The sequence below is a fragment of the Citrus clementina genome, unplaced genomic scaffold (assembly GCF_000493195.1).
Source record: "Citrus clementina cultivar Clemenules unplaced genomic scaffold, Citrus_clementina_v1.0 scaffold_7, whole genome shotgun sequence".
Lineage (NCBI taxonomy): Eukaryota > Viridiplantae > Streptophyta > Magnoliopsida > Sapindales > Rutaceae > Citrus > Citrus x clementina.
The window spans coordinates 15,769,875-15,792,966 of record NW_006262075.1 but is presented as its reverse complement, the minus strand read 5'-3'; the positions used below and the strand labels follow the sequence as shown (position 1 = coordinate 15,792,966).

The 23,092-nt window shown below is 33.1% G+C and overlaps 1 protein-coding gene and 1 non-coding gene across 4 annotated transcripts; one reads left to right on the top strand and one right to left on the bottom strand.

Moving 5' to 3' along the window:
• Positions 1 to 4,031: 4,031 nt before the first annotated feature.
• LOC112097113 lies at positions 4,032 to 4,135 on the top strand. The gene has a single exon (XR_002904770.1). It is a non-coding gene; the product is annotated as a small nucleolar RNA R71 (small nucleolar RNA).
• Positions 4,136 to 16,502: 12,367 nt separating this feature from the next.
• LOC18036751 (glutamyl-tRNA reductase-binding protein, chloroplastic) lies at positions 16,503 to 20,107 on the bottom strand. Of its 3 annotated transcripts, XR_002904713.1 has the most exons (6): positions 19,469 to 20,107; positions 19,276 to 19,356; positions 18,237 to 18,341; positions 17,968 to 18,117; positions 17,067 to 17,436; positions 16,503 to 16,980 (listed from the first exon to the last, which is right to left on the bottom strand). XR_002904713.1 is itself a non-coding variant. In XM_006427680.2 (5 exons), exons 1-5 carry the CDS (start codon positions 19,841 to 19,843, stop codon positions 17,197 to 17,199), a joined length of 951 nt encoding a protein of 316 aa, XP_006427743.1. In that variant the 5' UTR covers positions 19,844 to 20,107; the 3' UTR covers positions 16,503 to 17,196. The 3 variants fall into 3 exon arrangements, 2 of the variants coding, with proteins under 2 accessions (XP_006427743.1, XP_006427742.1); XM_006427680.2 differs by having other exon boundaries at positions 16,503 to 17,436; XM_006427679.2 differs by lacking the exon at positions 17,968 to 18,117 and having other exon boundaries at positions 16,503 to 17,436.
• Between the last annotated feature and the right edge of the window lie 2,985 nt (positions 20,108 to 23,092).

The window sequence follows — 23,092 nt, the reverse complement described above, 5'->3', positions numbered from 1 at the left end:
TTTATTTATGTGTCTTCTCCATGTGGTTGGTACTCTAGATATGGCTTTAAACTTTGACCATTAACTTTAAATGTAACATCATTCTTTGGGTCCTTAATTTCAATTGCCCCATGTGGAAAAGCAGTATGTACAATAAAGAGGTCAGACCATCGAGAGCGTAACCTACTTGGGAATAGGTGCAAGCGAGAATTGAATAAAAGCACTTTCTGACTTGGAGTGAAAGATTTTCTCATAATTTGCTTGTCGTGGAAGACTTTCAATCGTTGCTTGTAAATCTTGGCATTTTCATATGCATCATTATGAATTTCTTTAAGTTCTGCCAGTTGTAATCTTCTTTCTGAGCTGGCTTGCTGCATGTCAAAGTTGAATTTCTTGATGGCCCAATATGCACGATGCTCGAGTTCCACAAGTAGGTGGCAAACTTTTTCATACACTAGCATGTAGGGTGACATCCCAATTGGGGTCTTGAAAGCCGTTCTATATGCCCATAATGCATCATTAAGTCTTAATGATCAATCTTTTCTATCTGGCCTCACCGTCTTTTCTAATATGTGCTTTATTTCTCAATTGGAAATCTCAACTTGGCCACTGGTTTGCAGATGATATGGGGTCACCACTTTGTGAGTGATTGAATACTTTGTCAAAAGAGCTTTGAATGCTTTGTTAGAAAAGTGGGCACCACTATCACTGATTATTGTTCAAGGGAATCCAAAGCGCGAAACAATGTTGCTTTTCAAAAATCTTATCACCACCTTGTGATCATTGGTTCTACATGGAATTGCTTTTACCCATTTCGATACGTAGTCAACAGCAACAAATATGTATTGATGGCCAAAAGAAGGAGAAAGGGTCCCATGAAGTCAATACCCCATACGTCAAAAATCTTAACCACTAAAATTAAATTTAATGGCATCATGTTCCTTCGTGTAATGCTCCCCATTCGTTGACACCTATCACATGAAGAACAAAAAGTGTAAGCGTCTCGAAATATAGTTGGCCAATAGAAACCATATTATAAAACTTTAATTGTTGTTTTCTTAGCACTGAAATGGCCCCCACAAGCTTGTTCATGGCAGAATGAAAGAATATTCTTAATTTCATTTTCTAGGACACATCTTCTAACAATTTGGTCTGCACAATATTTGAACAAATACGGGTCATCCCGAAAGAAATTCTTTATTTTTGCAAAAAATTTGGCCTTGTCTTGCTTGGTCCAATGCTCTGGATATTGACCTGTAACAAGATAATTCACGATGTCAGCATACCAAGGTAATACTTCCACACTCATTAATTGTTCATCTGGAAATAACTCATTCAATATTAATGGCTCTGTAATTGTGTCAAAATGGAGACAAGAGAGATGGTCCGCCACAACATTTTCTATGCCTTTCTTATCTTTGAATTCCAAGTCAAATTTCTGCAAAAGTAACACCCAAAGAATTAGTCTAGCTTTTGCTTATTTCTTTGTGAGAAGATATTTAAGAGCAACATGATCTGTAAATACAATTATTTTACAACCAATGAGATAAGATCGGAATTTCTCTAATACAAACACTACTGCCAGCATTTCTTTTTCAGTAGTTGAATAGTTCAACTGTGCATCATTCAATGTCATACTAGCATAGTAAATAACATGGGGAATTCGATCAACCTTTTGTCCTAATACTGCTCCTACTGCATAATCAGATGCATCACACATGAGTTCAAATGGTAAGCTCCAATTTGGGGGCTGAATGATGGGTGATGATGTTAACAACTGCTTTAATTTTTCAAATGCCACAAGACATGAATCATTAAAGACAAAAGGTATATCCTTAGCAAGTAGATTGCATAAGGGTCTAGAAACTTTGCTAAAATATTTAATGAAACGTCTATAGAAACCAACATACCCAAGGAAAGATCTTACTTCCCTGACTGTTTTGGGTGAAGGAATATTAGAAATGAGATCCACTTTGGCTTTGTCAACCTCAATACCTTTGCTCGAAATGATGTGACCGAAAACAATACTTTGTTTTACCATAAAATGGCACGTCTCCTAATTTAAGACTAAATTCTTCTCGATACATCTCAACAGAGAATTTTTTTCTCCAAAAAATGCATATTCCAGAGTGTTGGGCAATGGTTTGAGCTCGAGTTTCGGTGGTGATTCTGATGATGGGATGAGTTTCTTTTCTGATGGTGCTAGTTGTTCAACTCTTGACTTCCATTTATTAGTGTCAATGGATGGTGCAGAGTCAAGCAGGGCGTTGACCTCATCAACTGATCTGTTAATATCAAAATTAAAAGCAAAGTGAGTTAAGCATGTCTGTAAAGGGTCATCACTAAGGTTTGAAAGAAAAGTATCATCAACTAATGTTTCTATTAAATCCACATCAACAATTCCACCATCTGCATTATTGGGTTGTTTGGCAATGTTGAAAATGTTCATCTCCATAGTCATGTTGCCAAATGACAACTACATATTTCCAGTCCTGCATTGAATGTGAGCATCGGCAGTTGCCAGGAAAGGTCGGCCTAGGATAATGAGGATGTGCTTCCTTGAATCCTGTATTGGTTGAGTGTCAATTACAATGAAATCAACAGGAAAATAAAACTTGTCTACCTCGATAAGCACGTCCTCCACAACACCACGAGGTATTTTCGTGGACCGATCTGCAAGTTGTAACACCACTTGAGTTGGGTGTAATTCTCCCAATCCAAGTTTCACAAATACTGAATAAGGTAACAGATTTACACTAGCTCCTAAATCCAACAAATCATTCTCAATTGTGTGGTTCCCTATACTACATGAGATAGTGGGGGAGCCTGAGCCTTTACATTTTAGAGGAATTTTGTGTTGGAGGATAGAACTAACATTTTCTGTTAAAAATGTCTTCTTTTAAACATGAATATTTCTCTTTTTAGTACAAAAGTCTTTAAGAAACTTGGCATAAGATGGAACTTGCTTTATAGCATCAAGTAAAGGGATGTTAACACTTACCTGTTTGAAGATTTCAAGAATCTCACCTGTGGATTTTTCCTTCTTTCCCTTAGCTAACCTCTGAGGAAATGAAGCTTTAGGAACATATTCTCGTGGGTTGGTTTCTTTTTTTTTCCTCCGATGGTGAGTCCTCAACATTCACAGGTATAATTTGATTTTCTTTTGTCACCGGCATCTCCACTTTGTTGTCGATTTCTTTTTCTTTTCACAAGGTCATGACTGCTTGGACCTCTCCATACTGCTGTGGTGAACTGGTACTTGCTTCATGCACTCCTTTAGGATTAGGCACTGGTTGACTTGGAAATTTGCCTTTCTCAATAGTCATTGCCAATGTCTGAACTGAAGAAGCAAGTTGTCCCACCATCTTCTCGAGGCTTGAAACTGATTGGGCTTGTGAGTTGAAGCCTGCTCTCAACTCATTTCGTAGTCCATCAATGGTGCGGTTTTGTTGCTCAATCATAGAGTGAGTAAGATTCTTGAGATTCTGGAATGAAACCTCCCATAGTTTGGGTTGAGAGTAGTTTTGGTTCTGATTATATGGTCTAAATGGTGGCTGAGAGGCGTGAGGAACTTGAGGAATTTGTTGCATTGGTGGAGCTGGAGCTGTTGGTCCATTCTGTTGGAATCCTTGAGACCATGAAAAATTGAGGTGGTCTCTCCATCCAAGGTTATATGTGTTGGAGTATGGGTTGTAATTTGATGGTTTTCTCATTACACCATTGGCATTGGCTTGATCTGAGTATGAGTCATGGTCATGTGGCTCTGTTGATTTAGCAGTCGATAACGATGCTATTTGTCGAGAGAGACCTTCAATTATGGCTTTGACTTCTTTAATTTCTAAACTCGACTCGCCAATGTGAACCCCATTTACTCCCTTATATTCCTGAGTGATCGACTCCGTTGTTGGGAATTATTCGCTTGTCGCTGGAAGAATTCCCGGATCTCTGATGCACTTTTTGACATTAGCTCTCCTCCACTTGTTGCCATTAGTCATTCTTGCACATTCGGCAATAATCCCTCCAAAAAGTATTGACATTGGTGTCATTTCTCGTACCCATGATGTGGACACTTCAAGAGTAAGCCATTGAATCGCTCCCATGTTTTGAAAAACTGCTCATCTTTTCTCTGTGTAAACTCTGCAATTTCCTTGCGAATAGCATTGGTTTTATGCACTGGAAAATATTTATTCAAAAATTTAGTTACCATTTGTTCCCATGATGTAATGCTATTAGCAGGCAATGTATTAAGCCATGAACGAGCTCTATCCTTTAAAGCAATGGAAATATCTAAGTTTAACATCATCATCTGAAAAATTCTCATATTTAAATATTTGACAAATAGCATGAAAATCATTCAAATGATTATATGGGTCCTTATTTTCTAGGCCATAAAATGTGGGGAGACAATTTAGCACACTGGGTTTTAGTTCAAAACTCCTAGCAGCTACATTTGAGTATCTTATGCATGATGTGCTCAAATTAGCTAAGGGACTGAAATAATCCTTAAATGACTTCTCTGGTGGTGCTTGTTGCAAATCCATTTCAAATTTACTTTTAACGTGCTTGTGTGTGCGAAATATTTTTTCTAGTTCAAGATCTATAGGTTCAAGATTAAGAAATAATGACATTCGACCATGCATGCAAAGAACACAAAATAAATGGGAACAAAACGAATAAAAATAAAGAAAAAAGAGAAATTACAATACTAACATTTTCACGCTATTACAACCTTTCTATATAAAAAAAAACACACTACGAAAAATACGTGAAATAAATTAACTAAAATAAATTAATAAGATAAAGAAAAAATTATAAAGAAAAATAAATTGAAAATTAAATTACAGAATTTTAAAGAAGAGAAAAAGAAAAGAAATTTTTACCTCTAAATGCAGATTCACTTTTTCTTTTTCTTTTTAAATAAGAAAAAGAAATTACAAGAAAACGATTAAAAGAAATTATTAACAAAAATTAATTCTACAAATTAAAATAACTCACCTCCCCGGTAACGGCGCCAAAAACTTGTGCAAATTTTATTGAACTCGCAAGCGCACGAATCTATTGTAGAATAGATCAATAGTGACGAATGTCGATCCCACGAGGAGGTGGATTTTAATTGTGTGTAGAATTAATTTTGTATGAGGTGGTTGGATTTGTGGTGGAAGTGATTTAAATTATCCTAAAATTTGAATTAAAATGGCGAGAAGAAATTAAAGAGAAAACTATTATGATTGAAGCGCTTGGGTATCTGGATCCGTATCAACATGCACCATGGGCTATATAGTACTTATTAATGCCAATTAAATCATGAGGGGGGAATCCACACCTCATGAATCACACTCTAATCAATATGGTGCTAAGGGCTTATCGTGCCAAATAATAATAACCCTATACTAGGGACCCGGTGAAACCAGGGGGGTATCTAGACAAGAATATTATTATTTGTCGATGAGAAGTCAAAACATCCACAAAAACTAGAGGGGAATAGAAAATAAATTTACCAAATAAAGCCCATGACACATGTTGAGACTTCACCTTCAACCCAAGCTTGAAAGAAAATTGGCCACTGATAATTGAACCAGGGGCAAAATGAGAATTTATTAAAATACATAGAAAATATAAGATAGAGAAGGAATTACAGAAAATAGAGTCAAAAAATAGATTCAGAGATGCAAAATTAGGGGGGAGAGGCCCCCTTTTTATAGATACATTGAGTAAATCATGGTTATCGGATTAAAAATAGTTTGGACGCTCAGGATTGCGCCACGTCATCAGTCAACAGTAGACGGTTTGACCATGCAGTTTGAATAGTGACACGGTTTGAATAGTAACGAGGTTTAAACAGTACGCGGTTTAGTTGAAAATAATCTCATGTAGTGCATGTACCGTACGTGTGTTTTTTAGTCCACTAATATGTTGCCACATCACCATCAACAGTACATAAGAATTTTAGTCTAATAGGATCATGACACCTCATCAGTCAATGCCACATCATCGATCCGTCTATGTGAACAGTGTCGTGAACAGTAACGTAGACAGTACCGTACATGTGAACAGTGCCATTTTTCCTTTTATGCTCCTCCTAAGGTTTTCGACCGTCCTGAGTTCAAAAGTGATGTCTGTTTTGCCGTCTGATCTCTCGTTTATTGTGAAATGACTATAATACCCCTAAAATACATAAAATAATTAAAAAAAAACACACGTAATTAAATCACAAGAAGATTAAATACATAAAGTAAGGATGTTAGTAAAACTTAAAGTGTAAAATGACGATTTTCTCCTTTAGAAATGATTAGTATTAAAAATTGTTTGATTATCAAGCGATCATATGTTATTTTATGCTTATGTTATAATTTATATTTGTGTTTATGTAATATATTATGAATTATTAATTATGTGTATTTTTATGTGTTTATTAGGAAAAATATTAATTTCACGTACTTCGAGGCTCCAAACAGATAAACAGAGGTCAAATTTGGATTCCGGAGGTCTGAAAACCTTAAGATCAATCAAGATCGGCTTAAAATTGGGCTTGTGTAAAAAAAGTTGACTTTTCCTATTGATCGAGCACTGATTGGATGATAAAATGAGCTTACAATAGATATGAGTGCATGGGATAGCTAGCAATTTTGACTAAATCTCAACCGTTCATGATTCAATAGTCATGATTGTGCCACACGGCAATGATTGGTGAAGCAAGTTGTAGGATCCGAATATTTGTATTTGGGTTGACCCGATTTACCCATTAACCGGCCAAATCTCAATCGTTCTTTGGGTAAATCGGACGAGTCAAACGATGCCATGTGTGATGTTGACTTTTGAAGTTTGACCAGCCATTGGATCTTGATCTAAAGGTTGTGAGGAGCACATGCATGAAGCTTATGATGGACCGCAAAGCACTGGATTCACTACTAGAAAAATAAGCTACTATGACAGAATTTTTGTGATAGATATTCAAAAATTAGTCATTTATCACAAAAATATTATAGATTCGTGATAGAATTTTTATATATCATAAAGGCATGATAAATTTGTGATAGTTTATTTATCTATCACATACACATGATAGCATATTAATATTTAATGAAACGATGAGTTTTGAATGGGTTAATTTAGACATAGAACGACACCGTATCTTGAAAAAAAAATCGTAAGCGGTAGACTCTCCTTTGACTTCAAATGGCAAACCCTAATTTCCAAATCATACACAAAAATAAATTCACACTGCCGACAAAAAATTTGGTCCTCTGCTGCGCTGCTTGCCGACAACAAATTTCTACTCTTCGTCTTCGTCCTTACTCTTCAATCTACTGCTGCTACTACTTGCCGATGAACAACACGCTCAAGTTCAGCTAGGTATTTACTTCCTCTTTTTCTTATATTATATTGTTTTGATTTGATTTGATTTTTCTGTGATCTAAATGTCGTTCTTGCTGATATTGGTGATGAACAGACCTTGTCACAATTTTGATCGATCTGATTACTATTCATATAAGTGATTATTCTGCTATTATATAACCTGCATTGGGTTACTCAATATGCAAGCCTTTACGTTTTATCTTCAGAATATGCAAAGGTTCCTTGGTTTGATTCAGTTCTTGCTGATATTGGTGATGAACAGTCCTTGTCACAATCTTTATCTACCTTCTCTAGCCACTTGAAACAAATAGGTGTAAGGATATTCACCTTTCAGAAGCAGTTAATCAAGTTTGTTTGGAACAAATGCCCCTTTTTCAACGCTATTCTTTCTTGTTTTTGTATTATGTCAACAATCTTTATAAACTACTTTGATTCTTTGCAGATAATTTTGTTTTCTTATAAATTATTAAGACATTTAACAAGAAAAGACACAAGCTCTTGTTGGGATGTACTTAATACAATTTGCAACTTGTGTTAGTGATGAATCTCATGAACTCCTAAGCTTAGTTACTATATTGCCAGTCCTGAATCACTTATGATAATGCTGGTTTTATTTATTTATTTAGTTATTTTTGGGATATTACTAGTTTGTATTATAATACATTCATAGTACTGTTGTAGTTTTATGATTCCAATTTAAGTTGATTGAAGCCAAATTACTCCTTTGGCAGTAACTACTTCTTCGAGAATGCTTGTATGGAGTTCGATAAAGTTAAATTAAAGCCAACTTACAAGATCCTTTGGGGGTACCGGGTTACATAATTATAACTTCTATCTATCTGATGTCTGAAGTGTTAATGAGTTTATTAATTTGGTTTTTTCAAGCCTTAGTGATTACAGTTGTAACTATAAGTTGGCTTCTCGTATAAATTACTTCTTGTAGATATTATATGAATTGCTAAGAACTTACTTATGCAAGCTCTAGGTACGTAGATATTTGTTACTTTTCTCCAGATAAATGCCAACTGAAACAACTATTAAATGCCTAGATTGAACATTAAATGTTACTTAAACAATTGAAAATTTTTATTCTCTTGTAAATTTCGCTTTAGAAGTATTGTATATTCCCTCTTTGAACTAATAATACTAGTTGGTAGTCGTGCTCTGAACTTTTGGAAACTAATATTTTTCCCTTAGGAACTAGTGATAGCCGGCTTTCTTTGATGGTATCAAAATGATTTATTTTTTGTTTATTTATTTATTTATTCTTTTGTTTGGGGCAGCAGCTTCATGTAAAATGACTTAAGAGTGTGGCACTGATTGCAGGTTGTTCAAAATGCAACTCTATGGTGCTGCTAGTGTTGAGATTAATGAGGTAATATGCCTTAGAGGTAATGCATGTGTAAAGACTTGGCATCTTTTTTAGCTAATAAAAAGTTTAAATGTTATTTTTTCCTTTTGTAAACAGAAGCAAAATTTTAGTTTTAAGTCTCACATGTTGTGACTTAAGCAACAGACAACCAGTTTTCCTGGTAGGCTAATTACCTTTGGGAATTATATGGTCAAAAGAAAATTCATACATAAAACAAATATGATCAGGTAACAGTCAGTACATGATGAGCTTACATGATGGAATTCTCCTACAATTTCATGATTAACAAAGATGAATCATATGAAAAATTATAATAATGGAGGAAAATAAGATATGTAATTATGGGAATCTGATTTTGCCAATATAGCAAAGGCGACAGATAACTTCTCAAGTTACAATAAACTGGGAGAAATTAGATTTGGGCCAGTGTCCAAGGTAATATTGTGGCATTCTGCTGAAATTAGATCATCTTTTCTTTTTATACTAACTAATAGGCAGATCAATGGTACATAAATAGAAAGGCAAGAAATTGCAGTTAAAAGGCTATCAAAAGGTTCCAGACAAGGAATGGAAGAGTTCAAAAATGAAGTTACATTGATTTTTGTTAGTAATTATAGGTTTTTGTTACACGTGTGAAATTCTTCATTATTCTTGGTTATTGAACTGTGTGATGACACCTTATGAATTTGATTAACTATAAGTGGCCGATATGTTAATTTGCATTTTTTTTGGTACTCATCTTAATGTAATCTGCTTTTCAGGTGATGTTGGTGGCTTTTGGGAATTTACCATCAATGTTTTTTTTTATGGATTAATTATTTTTCTAGGATGGGTTGGTGATTGGATATTTTAGGCGATTAGATATTGTAAATGATTCATGAGATATTATTGTGGATTTGATTCACCATGTATTTTGATGATGCTATTTGTTGGAAGTTTCCAGTGATTGAATATATGATGCCCAAAAAGCTAAAGTGGTAGTGAATTTTGTATGCTGGTATTGTTCGAGATGATAGTGAATCTTGATAAAGTCTAAGTGGTAGTGAAATTTGTATGCTGATATTGTTTGATAAAGTCTTAAGTAGTAGTGAATCTTGATCAGCCTAATAGTGTTTCAGATGATATATAGTGTTGTGATGTTTTTGTATGCTGGTAATGGTCCATATGGTAGTGTTGGGATGTAGATTTGTGATAATTGAATAGATGATGTTTTGACAATGTTATGGTTATTTCAAGTGATGATTTAGTGATGTTTTGATAATGGAAAATGATGTTGAGATAATTTGGATGTATTGATTTTATACATATTTTGATTTTTAAATTTCAATGGAATTTATAAAATAATAAAATAATAATATTAATAATATTATTATTTAAAATATTTAAAATTATTAAAAATGATTTAAAATATTAAAATATTTTGATTTTAAAAAAAATTAAAAATTCTTTTAATAATATTATTATTTTTAAAAAATTCTCATCGTGACACCATATGAGCATCATAAAGCTGCGACACATAATTACGCGCCATAATTTAAAATTGAATTCATAATACCCGCTGTTGAGTGTTAGAAAATGCATATTTATAAAGGAGAAAACCGTCATTTTACATTTCAAGTCTTACTAACAACCCTTATTTTTATGTATTTAACCTTCTTATGATTTAATTACATGTGTTTTATTTTAATTAAGTATTTTATGTATTTTAGGGGCATTATAGTCATTTCACAATAAAGGAGAAATCAGACGGCAAAACGGACATCACTTTTGAACTCAGGACGGTCAAAAACCTTAGGAGGAGCATAAAAGGAAAAATGGCATTATTCACATGTACGATACTATTCACGTGTACGGTACTGTATACGTTACTGTTCACGGCACTGTTCACATAGACGGATGATGACGTGGCATTGACCGATGATGTGGCATTGACTGATGAGGTGTCACGATCCTGTTGGACTAAAATTCTTATGTACTGTTGATGGTGACGTGGCAGCATATCAGTGGACGAAAAATCTCGCGTACGATGCATGCATCACACAGGATTATTTTCAACCAAACCGCGTTACTGTTCATCTGGGTCAAACCGTGTTACTGTTCAAAGTCGGGTCAAACCGTGTTACTGTTCATCCGCGTGGTCAAACCGTGGACTGTTGACTGATGACGTGGCGTAATCCTGAGCGTCCAAACTGTTTTTAATCCGATGGCCATGATTTACTCCATGTATCTATAAAAAGGGGGCCTCTCCCCCCTAATTTGATATCTCTAAATCCATTTTTGGGATCCATTTTATGTAATTCCTTCTCCATCTTGTATTTTCTTCGTATTTTAATAAATTCCTATTTTGCCCCTAGTTCAATTATGAGTGGCTAATTTTCTTTCAAGCTTGGGTTGAAGGTGAAGTCTCAACATGTGTCATGGGCTTAATTTGGTAAATTTATTTTCTCTTCCCCTCTAGTTTTTGTGGATGTTTTGACTTCTCATCGACAAATAATACTAATCTTGTCTAGTACCGCCTTGGTTTCACCGGCCCTCTAGTACAAGGTTATTATTATTTGGCACGATAAGCCCTTAGCACCATGTTGATTAGAATGTGGTTCATGAGGTGTGGATTCCCCCCTCATGATTTAATTGGCATTAATATGGATTATTTAGCCCATGATGCATGTTGATGCGGATCCGAATACCCAAGTACGTCATTTCAATAGAATTATCTTCAATTTATTCTCGCCATTGCAAGTCCAATTTTAGAATTTATTATCGCCATTTCAATTCCAATTTTGTGATAATTTAAATCACTTCCACCACAATTCCAACCACCCATTTACAAAATTAATTCTACATATAATTAAAATCCACCTCCTCGTGGGATCGACACTCGTCACCATTGATCTATACTACAATAGATTCGTGCGCTTGCGAGTACATTAAAATTTGCACAACACCCGCTAAATGTTTTTTCACAATAAAACAAATTTACCACTAAAATATTAAAACGATGTTGCTTTTGTTGTGACACATTTGTGATAGCTATAAGCTGTCACATACACCTGTGATAGATAAATTACTGTCACGGATTTATGAGAGGGGCTATAATGATAGATAGAAACTCTGTCATAAACAGGGTCGGATGACAGATATTCTCTGTCATGGTAGCCTATTTTTCTAGTAGTGATTATGAATTTATTTTTCTATAAATAGAGCCTCATTTCTATGTTTTTAATCATCTCTCTACAACTCTCTTCTTTTCAAATTCTCTCCATCTCCTTGTAATCTTGATTTCCAGGTGTGTTTTTAATATTTTGTATAATTATTTTTATAAATAAAATTAGTTTTATTTCCAATTTTAGTTGTTTTTATTTCTTTTAATTATTTGTAATTCAATTTTACTACTTCTTTTTATTTTAATTATGCTTAACTAAATAATATTAGTTAGGGGAAGGTGAAACTCTTAGGAAATAAATATGATTTAAGCAAATTCTATTTTTAATTTTATAAATTAAATTATTTTCTATTTAATTTTATACATATTTTATATTTTGAAATTTTGATTTATTGTAGACAAACAAATGAATTTGGCACAATAAATTCTTAATATCTTAATATAAGGTATGGTAAAATGGTATTTTGACTTATTGTAGACAAATTAAATTTTGGCACAATAAATACTTAATCCATCATAAAATTAAAGGGAAAATAATAATAATTTATATAATTAATCTTTTGGGCAATAAATCTATTAAAAAAAGGCAAAAAGAATTTATTAAGTTTTATTTACTTCTAAGAGTGGATCCATAACCCTAACTAGTTCAATTTCATAGTTTCATTTAAATTAAGTTGTTTATATTTAAGTTTTAATTTCAATTTTTAGTTATAATAAAGTAAATAAATTAAATCTTTTTCTGTGGATCGACCTCGGACTCACCGATTTATAATACCACAAGACACTCTTATACTTGGGAGTTAAAAATTACTTTTAAGTTGTGTCAATAAATATACATTTTCTAATACTCAACAGCCTACTTTTGAGATAGTAAGTTCTTGAGCTACTTTTAAGAAACCCTATAGAGAGGACTGGATACATCTTCGTAGTGGATAAATCCTTGTAGTATAGCAATGCCTATCATTCACAAACAAATCGGCCAACTGAAGTTGTTAATCGAACATTAGGCAATATTTTATGAAGTGAGATTTAAGAAAATCTCTGCTAATGGGATTATGCTTTACATCAAGCAAAATTATCTTATAACAATATGGCCAATAGATCAAGTGGGAAGTTACTTTTTGAGATTGTCTACATCCGACCTTTTTTATATACCTTAGATATTGTTTTTTCACATAAACTACTAGGAATGAGCACCATTTTTTATCATTTGGTAGATAAAATAATCAATGTTCATGATATGTTATTAAGTATAAGACAGACACAAATAAGCATAGGCACTTTTGTAGGAGATCAAGTGATGGTTCATCTGTGGAAGAGAGATTTCCGCTAAGAAAATACAACAAGCTCAAACAAAAGAAGATTTAACCGTTTCCTGTCCTACAAAAAATTAATAACAATGACTATGTTGTAGACTTACCAGACAACTATAATGTTTCCAGGACTTTCAACGTCCAAGACCCATTGAGTATCATGTACTTTAACCATCACTATGTTTGATTCAACTCGACGAATCATGATAGAAGTATAATTTTAATTTCTTTTTTCCTTATTTAATTATGATTTTCTTTATATTTTTTTGTTTAATTTATAATTTCTTTCTTATAAGGTATCATAAGTTTATTAGAAAGAAGATAATTCCAACTACTATAAATAGGCTTGTTGTAATTACTTTTTTATATAAACTTTTCATCAATAATATTAAGTATTTTCTCAGTTGAGATCTTTTTCTCTCTTGTCAGTGCTCTCCTTCTTGAGTTTTTAATAATGTACAGTAGTACGACATTTAGTATTATTTCCACATTACATCATTTATAATAAGATATTTTGTCTTTAATGATTGACGGAGGTGGCGAGGGAGGAAGATCATGGATTTGGCATGACTTTGGGCAGGTGGTTATTGCTAGGCTTGATGGCGTTAGTGAGGACCATGACATCAAGGTGAATATCTGCGTCAAGGACCTACAACAAGTAGTTCTCACCGAAGATATGGAAGGCATCAAATTCAAGATTTGTGAGGTTGGACATCTTCGAATTCTGCAGTTAAAAACTTCAATCTTCAATAAATTTCTTTAAATTATTTAAGTCTTGAGCCTTCATGTCAAGCATTAGTAGAAAAAATAGACAAAGCTTACTTTCTGATGCGAAAAATCTAAATTAGTGGCGACTAGATAACAGACTTGTAAGGGAAATTGTAGTAAATAAATAAATAAAATAAAAAAGTAAAAGGATATAATACATCCTATACCAGAGCAATATCACACAAATAACATATTATGGATCTAGATTAGAAGTATCATAATAATTAAATAGAAATTGTGAATGAAAGAAATTTAATAACTAAAATAAAAGAAATTGAGAGAACAATGGCGAGAGAGGGAAATGATAGCCAACAAGCTTTTGGGATTTTATGTTCAAATTCAAGTGTAATGTTCACAACAATTCACGCTTATATGTACTAATTGATCAATGAACATCTCTGCACTATTGTCCATTTAGTGTATATTTGGTTGGGCTTCTTTATTAGCCAAAAGAGCTTTTTTAAACCTAAAAGTTCTTTTGAAAAAAAAAAAAATATTAAGTTGTTTGGTTGCGTTTGTAGTGGAGTTTTTGGGATTTAAAAAAGTCATTTTGCTTATACTTTGATAAGCTTAAAATTTGGACTTCTCCAAATAAAGCTTTTTAAGCTTTTTTAAAATATATAAAATCCCTACAAATATCCTAACAATATTTCACTAATTCCAAAAAGTTTTATGTTGTGTTTACTTTCTACAGTGAGAGTGAGAAGTATGGATTCTTTCCACTCTAGTGTTTACTTGTAAATTTTAAAGAGAGAATGCAAATCTTATTTCGTGGGCCCCATCTAATTTTAGAGTGGGGAGTGAGATTCTCACTCCCATGGGGGAGATGTGAGTGATAATCCACTCCCCCCTTCCTTTTTTACCTTTATATTTAATAAAATAAAATAAATAATATCATATTTATTTAAATAATATTATTATATTATTTTATAAATTACATTTATTAAAAATAATAATATTAAACATATTTAAAGACAATATGATTATATTTAGTTAAAAATAATAATTTACATGGATTCTAAGTTAAAATTACTTAAAAATAATATTATTATACTCATAGAAAATTAATAATATTATTATATACTATCTTTATTTGAAAATATAATATTATTATATTTATTTAAAAATAATAGTATTAAATTATGTACATTATTCATTTTATTTATTTATTTATTTGTTTACTAGATATTTATTCTATTATATTTGTACTTGTTTAATATGTTCATATGCTGAATGTTCATCTTATTTATTTATATTTGCATTTTTTATTATAATAATATTTTTTCATTGTTTTTTATAATAATTTAATAATCTTTTGCCACTCTTTTTATGCATCGTTAACATTTTCATTGTTTGCAAGGATTTGTTTTGATTTTTGAAGTTTATTTTGAACTTCTTAGTTGATAGTTTTGGTGCATTTTGATAAAATTTATTACTGCATGTTTGAATTATGAGATTTATTTAAATTTTAATTAAAGTTCATTTTAAATTTTAATTAAAGTTCATTTTAAATTTTAATTAAAGTTCATTTTAAATTTTTGTGGAAAGTGAGGATATTTAGATAAGAAATGTTGTGATTTGTCTAAATATATAATTTAAAAGTAAGTTTTCTTAATTATCTTTTTTGGTAATTTAACTTCACAAAAGCACTTTTAATATTGTGGAATCAAACAGTCTAATGGCTAAAAAGAACTTTTTTAATTGACAATCAAATACCCAACATTTTTTTATCAAAAATTTTACTTGTAAAAAATCTATTTATAAAAATTTTACTTCTAAAAGCTCTACTCAAAAAGTTGTACTAGACGTAGCCTATTCTATTGCAGATTAAATTTATACTACTGATATTATTAAGAATGAGAATAATACTTGCAGATCAGAACTGAATCATATTAAATAGAAAGTAGTGGAAAGACAATTGTTTATATAAGTATCTACTTGGCTTTTTTTTTTTTAATTTTCTTTTTGGTTTGGTGGGATACGACGTTTTAACGCAATAATGAGAGAGTCACATTTTATAGTTTACGCGTATTGTTGGCAGAATTGGTTGACTTGACTTCAAACCAGAGTGTGTTTTGAGAGAAGAATTCCAGTGCCTTAATTTGTCACTTTTCCAAGTTACAAAGAGGGATGTCACTCGAAAAAACAAAATCCAAATATTCCAGGTATGATTCCATTTAGAATTAATTTTGAGAGTTTTCAAAAATTACAAATTAATTTTTTTAATATTTTTTTAAAAAATTACTTTTGATAAAATTATTTTATCGTACAACAAATTTTAAAAATAAAGAAGAAGTAAATTAATTTTAACTGCTTTGTAAACAAGCAATATGTTATTGCATTCGTTGGGTTATATTCATTCATTAGGTTGTATTCATTGCAGACCTTAACAATTGAAAGAGACTAACGCAGACATGCAAATTATATTCTAAAATCTCATTTAAATAATATAATAAATGATGTGTCATTTATTGAGTGAATAATCGAATTCATGAGTTGCTGATGAATTTATTACAGTTCACACGACCACTATAACGAAAGATGTGCCTATGCAAGGGTGAGGTGGCAATTGGCAGTAGATGACTAGATGGGTGTTAAATCCTATGGCAAGAGTGAATGCCTTAAATTATGAGTTTCAAGGCCATGGAGAAAGATTGGAACAACTTTCATTCTGGAAAAAATTACCAATACGTCTCCAGACAGAAAACGTTCTGTGTGACTGAATCAGTAGCAGTGAAACATACGAATAATTGGAGCTTGTGGAGCCAGTGGTGTAGGTAGAACACCAGTTGTAGTATATTTCTGCAGCCACGCCATGTTCAATTTTTTTTTTTTTTGGGTGGTGCATTGAAGTTTTTGTCTAATGAAGACTCATATGATTTGATGATACATGAAATTGGTCGCTGCACGGCAAATTTAACAGCAGAAACTCAGTTCATTGTCAAAAATATTGCAGGGGAATGTGGTGCTCACATGATCACTTAGGTGGTTAATAAGACGACCCAAAACGCGTCCGTTTGATCCTGGATCTGTATTTACATTGAACATTTTTGGTAAGAATCTCCCATCAAACCTCCAAGAAGCTTTGTGAACATAATATCTGATTCAATCTTACCTGATGTATATGCTCAGTTCAAACACATCGCCACCAATTAGGATCTACGGTATAAATCTTTGGAACTACAGATTTTGAATGTTAACATATCTAAAATAGTACAGCAAAATTGTGTTTAAAAAATAATTCATCACAATCCCCTGTATGGTATTTGCTTCAAATGTTTCACCTTCTTAAAGTTGGGGGATTGATAATTTTTTTCTACTTCCCAAGCTTGTTGTGACATGCAGTTAAAGGAGGACTTCGCACCCTTCTCGTCTGTCACTTCTGTAGGGAAAGGAATCCGGACATCAAACAAACCCTTTTGAGGACAGCTGATGCGCACGTCAAAGCCTAACCGGTCAACCCATATCATCTTTGCTTCTAAAACCTGCTTAGACCATTGGAATTTCATGAGAATAGTGAAAAACATCGAACAACATTTTTTTTTGTTTCTAAAGTTCTAAGGACAAAAACAATCGAGTTTCGCATTGGATAAGGCATTTTGAATCAAGCATCAAGCATTATCATAATGTAAACCAGACATTTGTAACAAACCCTCAAATATAACAAAGTTCCACTGAGGCAGAGAGGAAAACAAAATATCTAAAAGAGAAAAGCTTGAATAGGCTGTTGCAGTGTTTCAACAGTTTTAACTTGTGTCACTTTTATCCCCAAAAAGTTCAGATTTCCTATTTGAGATCACTACAAAAAGTTTGGTTCATCAAAGTGCACACACCCCTCACAAACTTATGTCGTTCAGACGCATACAGATCAATTGTATATTTTTCTATCATTATTCCTAAAAGTATACTAAGGCTTTCATTAGCGTTCAGGCTTTAAAACTGCAGTAGCTAGGGAAAAAAAAAAACAAAAACAAAAGATAGCAACAAAATTGTCAAAAATCTTGTTGGCTGCAAACCTGGAAGTCCAAATCAACATATATGTTGCAAAAGCGGTAAACATCTTCCATGTTATTTAAATTAATCTCATTGACAATCTTTTCTGCAAAATGTCTAAGTGGATCTGGGCTTGCATTTCTATAATCTGATGAAGATACCCAAATTCCATCCTGAAATGGTTCCAAACATCAGATTTGTTCTTGAATTAAACAATCATACCACAATGAAACAGCTCAAAATTTCAAGGAAAAACTACATGGAGAAAAAAGCAGGTAAATGCTCATCATACCTCTGCAAAGTCTTCCATCTGCAATACCCTTTCCACAGCAACAACATATATGAGTTCCTCATTAACATCTTCTCCAAACCTCATTTTCCACATTGAATGAAGTCGCTGGAAAAGAAATGGAATTTCCAAATTCAAACTAATGAGTCATACAGCAGAAGGACAATTCCTAAGAGTGGAACAGGAAAATGGTCAATCTGACACTGTAATCAAAATTCTTTTAATTACTGAAGTCAAATGTTCAACTCTTGTCTCATCTATATATAACACAATGAAACAGCTGAAAATTCTTTAGGATGTTATCAGAGATCAAGATTGCTTAAACCGTATACAAGATAACCATATGGTGTGTAACCTTAAATTTAGTTGCAATAGTTTGGCAGTTTATCAAGCATCAGCGATCCAACTCATTTTAAGAAATTGTTACAGTTCCAATGCAAATTTCCCCAAGTGAAAAAATTGATAAATTAATTCTACAAAATGTAGGCAGCATCATGTACCATTAAGAGCAGCAAAACTTCAAAAATAAATGAACCCATGTGGGATTTCTAACTGTAAGCCGTGATATATTTGCCTACTCCATATCAGATGATATTAATACCTTTATAACCCGATATCTATATAAATGGTACAAAATGCCATCCTAGTAACAATCAACAATCAAACCCTATTCCAATGTTGGTGATTCAACTGTACCATTTACCAGTCAATCATTAGAGGCTATAGCAAGAGAAACAAACTGAATCTGAAGCTGGCATAAACTTCAAGAATATATGAAATTACTGAATCAGAAAGCAGCAAAATCTCGAAAAAACCTATGAAATTTAGTGCATGTAAACTGTAAGGGAGCGAGCATACATTGTACTGTTAGAGACCAAGGACCCCACACTTCCTTATAAAATCATCTAAAATAATTCGAAAATGAGCACTATTATTGTCCCATACTAATAATAGTTTGATTAATTAGTTGTTTCCTCTTTCAACAAGAACGTGCCTGATCAGAACTTCAAATTTTTTAAAAATTATAGAGAAAGAAAAATACCTTCGAAATCATTCTATCTTTTGGCTTATCAAGGACGCCTTGGATTGTACACTGAGGAGTCCTCGATCCACACTGATCCAACTGATCCAAAAATCAAAATCACACACACATTCATGATTATCTAAGCAACACTCCAGAAAAAGATAAATAAACAAATAAACCCAAAATTTTAAAAAATAAAAACATTTGGTACCTGAACATGAAGACTAGACTTCTTGTCAACACTCAACTCTTTACAAGAATCACTTACGCACAAAACTGGGGACCCTTCATCATCAACAGCAAATCTAACGCCAACACCCAAAGGGCAACCTTCTGAAGTCAACATAGAAAGGGTGCCAATAGAAGACAACTCCATGATTGTTCTTGAAGCTTCAGCAGGAAATGGCTTGTCGTTTGAGATACCCACATGGGTCGTTGGGCATGAAACAGTTGAAACTGAGCATTTTAGAGCTAATTTTCGAAATGGAATTTGCTTACAGGGAATGAATTGGGGTTTAGCAATGGGTTTGAAGGGAATTAAAGGAGGGAGAAAGTGGAGTGTTAGAGATTGCGTTTGAAGAAGCATTTGGGTACTCGTTGATTCAACAAAAAGAATGAATTTTGAGAAGTGGGTTTTGGTCTTTTGAAGATTTTGTTTCTGGGAAAATTTGTTGAGGCTGTTTGGTTGGTGGAAAATGACCGGCAAAAACGAAAATTTTGTAAGAGCCAAGGAGATGACTGCTAGTGATGATGAGTACTGATAGATTGGAAAGAGGGCGGAGAGATTCAGTACATCGCGTGTCAATCATTAATTAGCTTGGCCAACCAATTATTTTCTTTTTAAGGAATAATTTTTATTGATTTTTTATGATATTGCTCGCATAACAAATAAGAAAAAAGATCCGAATTCGTTGGAGCATATCCAACGCAGCGCCAACTAACACAAGCCATGCGATTATATAAACTCGATCTGACGGTCACGATTAAGGCATCAAAGAACACAGGATATGCATAGGATTATGGGTATTTGTCTACGGAGACAACTTAGAGGCCATAATTTCGCACGTGCCACAGACCGTCTCTGCCTCTTCTTCGCCTTCGCTCTTTGTTGCTTTCTTTATTATAATTGGAATCAATCTCATCTTCACTCCGTCACGTCAATAAAATCAAGCAATGGCATAGTTTAATCAGCCGAGTTTCTTTAGAATTTTTAAGAAATGGAATTTATTGCCAAATGCAAAGAAAAAGGAAAACTTCTTCTCAATATAATAATCTCACAAATGATATCTGAGATTTACAGCAATTAATGAGATAGCCTTGATAGCTATGGCTAGAACTATTGATTGATTGGGCTGCTTCATAAGTTCATATCCTCTATATTTCTATATAACAAATTCCTCAGGAAATGCTCCCCACTCCAAGAACTCTGGTCTCAATCAAGCCTTGGTTGCTGTTAGGGATGGTAAAATCTTAGGTTGGATTTGGGTATTACAATGACCGGATCTTATCCGGATGCAATCGGTCTGGGTCCGGATTTGGGCCGGGTTTTAATTTAGGTACCCAAATTTTATATTTTTTAATATTATATGTATATATATTTTTATTTTTTGGTAATTTTATAAGTTTTAAATTTATTTCAATAAAATTTGACATGAAAATATAAAGTTTAAGTGTTTAAACTTTATATATATATAATAAATGAGTCAAATAAATATAAATATTTAAAATAATATATATTTTATAAATTTTTTAATAAAATTCAGGTTCCGGGTTTATCAAGTGATGCCCAAGACCAACCCGGCTTCATACTCGAATCGGGTATTCAACGCCCGGGTATGATCCGGATTCGGACCGGGCGGGTATTTTTGCCACCTCTAGTTGTTGTTCCATACAAAGTCGTAGAGAACTATGGCCCCCTACCTCACAACCACACACGCTTATGATGCCCGCTCCCAAGTGTAGAAATAAGAAACAATCAAATCTCGTCCTTCGACTTCCTCCTCTACTCCTCCCATAGTCTTATTCCACGCTTCTCTACACCCTCCAAGTTCTCCTTCTTGTTTCACCCCTCCATCTCGCCTGGCACCACACCGACGCCCTTCGTATGTGGAGGGCCAACCCGTTGTCGCCTTGGTTGGAGAAAATCATATCAAGTTGGAGAAAATCAGGTATATGCAGTTGTAGAGGACCGACCCCGTTGTCACCTTAATCGTGACCGTCAGATCGAGTTTATATGATTGCATGACTTGTGTCAGTTGGCACTATGCTGGAGATGCTCCAACGCAAAATGGTTTCTTTTAATCATCAGTATTTAAATGGAGGGACAAGTGGTGGGCAACTACTACACTGGTCTAAAAATTTCAAAAGTTATTTTTTTAATTCAATTAAATTATAAATTTATCTTGTTAGATTAATTAAATACATAAAATTTACATTTAAAATATATTAAAAAATTTCAGATTAAGATTTATATAAAAAACCACACAAATATTTTATACACACGTGTGAGTTGAGTTCAAAACTTGGTCTTTTTAAAATTTATTTCAAAATCACACAAATTGTTTATATACAAACATGTGTGTAGAATTCAAATCTCAAACTTCTTATATACGACATGCATCAATCCCATTGCCTATCGCATATAATCAATTTGTCCCACTAAATTTCTGAACAATTTTCGAAAGTCATAATTTAGGTTATATGTGTCTATTTTGGGCATATGATATACCGTTTCTAACCTTGTAACAAGACGAATTAAATCCAAAATCGTTTATGCCATTCTATCACCCGGTCAAACAAAAAATTTACTTGAATCTAAATGCGACATGCACATGTTGCATTGTTGCACATAATCACAGTATGTGTGACATCCATATAAATGTGTCATATATTCACTTTATCATATTTTGTAGTGTGTAATCGTATTTCTTTTGTTCTTTTAATAATTTTCAAGCATAATGAATTCAGTTATGCGTTAATTGTGTTACGACATTTGGTAGGAGACGTTGGCAAATAATTGTATAGAGTACATGGATGCTAAGAGTACAATTTTTTTGGTTCAAAAAGATTAAATATTTGATCAATTTCTAGCATGAGTGTATGATGTTTTGCAGATAAATCTTAATGAATATAATATCACGATGAAGACAACTTTGAGGTCTAATAACATAATCTATCATGCATGTTCACTATCTATGGATATATTTAATGATGAAGTGGTCAAGGTTATGTTACCTATGGCCTTTGATGTGGTCAACTATGGATGCCTTCATATATTTCTTACCACATCTCCTCGAATTCCAAACCAAGGTCTTGAGGGAACAACTTGAGGGGTTGGACATATGGACACAAAGAATTTAAAAAATGACTTATAGGGTTGTGGATGCTCCACTCGGGTGCAACTGATTACTTAAAAAATAATGTGGGTACGTGTAAATGGATAAGGTCTGAGTTCGAAGGTAGGTGGTACAATATACTTAGCACCAACATCGTGGAGAGTGTAAATTCTTTCATGAGGGAACCACGATAATTTCCTATTGTTAATCTTGTTGATCACTTTAGAAAAACATCCTATCAATGGTTTTATGATAGAAAAATTATGGTTGAATCGATAAGTACTCATCTAACAACGTGGGCAGATGAAATAATCGCCGAGATGAGAATTTTGGCCAAAAGAATGACCATTTGTCTTGTGCCTCAGTATCAATTTCATGGTTTTGGTGGTGGTATTAAGGAATGGATAGTTGATGACAAAACTCAAAAGTGTTAAGGTTGAGATCCACTCTCATGTTTCAAATTATGGTCATAACACTCTCTCATATTTGTATTTTGTATT